At 41.7% G+C, this 2,331-nt stretch overlaps 1 protein-coding gene across 2 annotated transcripts in view; it reads right to left on the reverse strand.

The window, feature by feature from the left end:
• Positions 1-2,331, reverse strand: part of eva1aa (eva-1 homolog A, regulator of programmed cell death a) — a 330,537-nt gene that overhangs the window by 52,406 nt on the left and 275,800 nt on the right. For both annotated transcript variants that reach the window (XM_014009981.1, XM_014009982.1), the window contains one exon: positions 308-451. In XM_014009981.1, the coding sequence (XP_013865435.1) occupies positions 308-451 (144 nt within the window). The remainder of the gene's footprint in view (positions 1-307; positions 452-2,331) is intronic.

The following is a 2,331-nucleotide window of genomic DNA, read 5'->3' on the forward strand; positions in this document are numbered from 1 at the left end:
ATTAAAGTCATTTCAAACAAAAAACATGAGATAAAGTTCTGCTTATTTTAATTGGTGTATTTTAAATGTATTTATTTAGTGGTTCATTTATGCTTTTATTTCTAATTATGTCAGTTTCGGTCCTCCATACTGCAAGAAGCCTGATAATCATCCATTCATTCAAACCAGGTGTGTTGGAGCCAGGAAAGACGTAAAACATGCAGGGCTGTGGCCCTCGAGGACCAGGATTGCCCACCCCTGCTTTAGTGATTATCGCCCCCTGCTGGAGAGGAAAAGAACCGTTGAAGACGTGCGCTCTGGGACTCACCACACGTGTAGATGACACTGAGGTACTTCCTGGTGCCAGCGTAACACGGATCTCCGAATTCTTTGGTGGAGGCCCGGACCATGCAGCTTTTCTTTCCCTGGCAGACGGCTGTGAGGACCTGCAGGGTCTTAGCTGACTGGCATTCTGGGAAAAMACAAGATTTTTGTGATAAAAACAAGTAGAGTAGAACTGGTCAATTGAAATGCAAAGAATTATAATAAAACAGTAAGCCATTAAAATTTATAATTTCTTGAAGGAATACCTGTTTATTTTATTATGCAATTTAAATACTAACAGAATCAAGGTGTAAATAAACGAACAGAACACATGCACTCCTTATGTTCTCAGCGTCTCACCGTGTCCCTGTCTTTTCACATCGGGAACCTTCCTGGGGCCTTACATTGTCTAAGAGATACCTGATCCAACAAATGTGTGTGTGTCTGTGTGTGTTTGTGTATGTAGACCAGACAGATTTATGGATGGGCCTCTCATACATCATCACTAAGCACCTGCCAGCTCCTACCGAATCTCTCATCTGCAGCTCCTTTTGTCTGAGGAGCGTGGCTGCAGCCACCAGGCTATAAAAGGAGGCATTTAGGCCAATTAAGTACCAATTTACCACGTGAAATACTGCAAAAGTATTTCAAAATACACAGATTGTGTCTGTGAATCTTTGCATAGTAAATTCCATTAAAAAAAAAGCGCTGCGTTTCTTAGCGTGAACTGCAGTGGGACTGAACTGAGGTGCTAGGAGCACAAATAATGCCAGCGAGACCGTCCTGCTGTGCCTTGTGGGAACGTGAATGGGGTCTGGCTTCGCATGGATGCCTCTCAGGCCTCCACGGTCCATCTAAACCCCCCAAAAACAACACAAGGAAATGAGCCTTTGAAAGTGGACACTGGGTTGTCAAACGGTCTCCCCTGGTGGGCCCCAGAAAAAAAAAAAAAACTGGGGGGGAAAAAAAGGTAAAAAAGAAAAGGCTGGTTAAAGGCTTGGCTCACACGTCAACAGACCACAACAAATCATGGTACAGGTCAAAGGTCAAATGTCACAGTCAGGAAGGGTAATCTAGCGGTTATGTATAGTGTCAACACTGGGAATCCTTTGAATGGCTCTTAACTACGGGTCACCAATAGTAAAATAAAAATCATTGTTTAGCTCACCTGAGTGTAAAATCATWGTTAAAAAATTCCATTAACATTTTATTATTTAGCTCACCGTTCTTACATTTTGCTAATTTTGACAAAATGGTCAATTTAAATGTTAAATAATATACGTACATTTTAAATCCTAAATCTAAATGTGTAAATCTAAATGTAAAAGTTAAATCTTAAATGTTGAAGTTTACAATTAATTATTTTAAAATGGCAGCCTTTGCTGCTGGCGCTCGGCACTTATTATGATGTCATCATACTGAGACAAAAGCAGCCGCTAACAATGCTAACACTGCTAACACCTACCTGCAAGACATCAAACTTGCAATTGTGGCCAGATTCTAAGCTGCACTTCAAACTGCCAGACCACAGGTAGCATCCATACTGTTTTTAGCGTTGGACGTCATCATCCTGCAATAAAAGCAACTGCTAATGCTGTTGGTGCCGCTAACGCTTCGCWACTGACAACAAATTTGCAGTTATGGCCGGTGTCCAATCTGCACTTTAAACTTTAAACTACAGGACCACAGGTAACATCTATATTGTTTTCAATTAACACATTTTGAATTAAAATCTTAAACGCCACCTTCAGCTGYGTTAGCGGTTGCTTTTGTTGCAGGATGACGACGTCTAACGCCGAAATCAGGATGGTACCCATGGTCCGGCTGTTTGCAGTGCAGCTTGGACACCGGCCGCAACTGCAAGTTTGATGCCTTATAAGGAAGTGTTAGCAGCATTAGCATTGTTAGCGGTTGCTTTTGTCTCAGGATGATGACATCATAACAAGAGCCGAGCACCAGAAGCAAAGGCTGCATTCCATTCTGAAATACTTCAATGTAAACTTAAACACTTGGCCACAACATTTAAGA

The sequence above is a fragment of the Austrofundulus limnaeus genome, unplaced genomic scaffold, assembly GCF_001266775.1.
Source record: "Austrofundulus limnaeus strain Quisiro unplaced genomic scaffold, Austrofundulus_limnaeus-1.0 Scaffold64, whole genome shotgun sequence".
Lineage (NCBI taxonomy): Eukaryota > Metazoa > Chordata > Actinopteri > Cyprinodontiformes > Rivulidae > Austrofundulus > Austrofundulus limnaeus.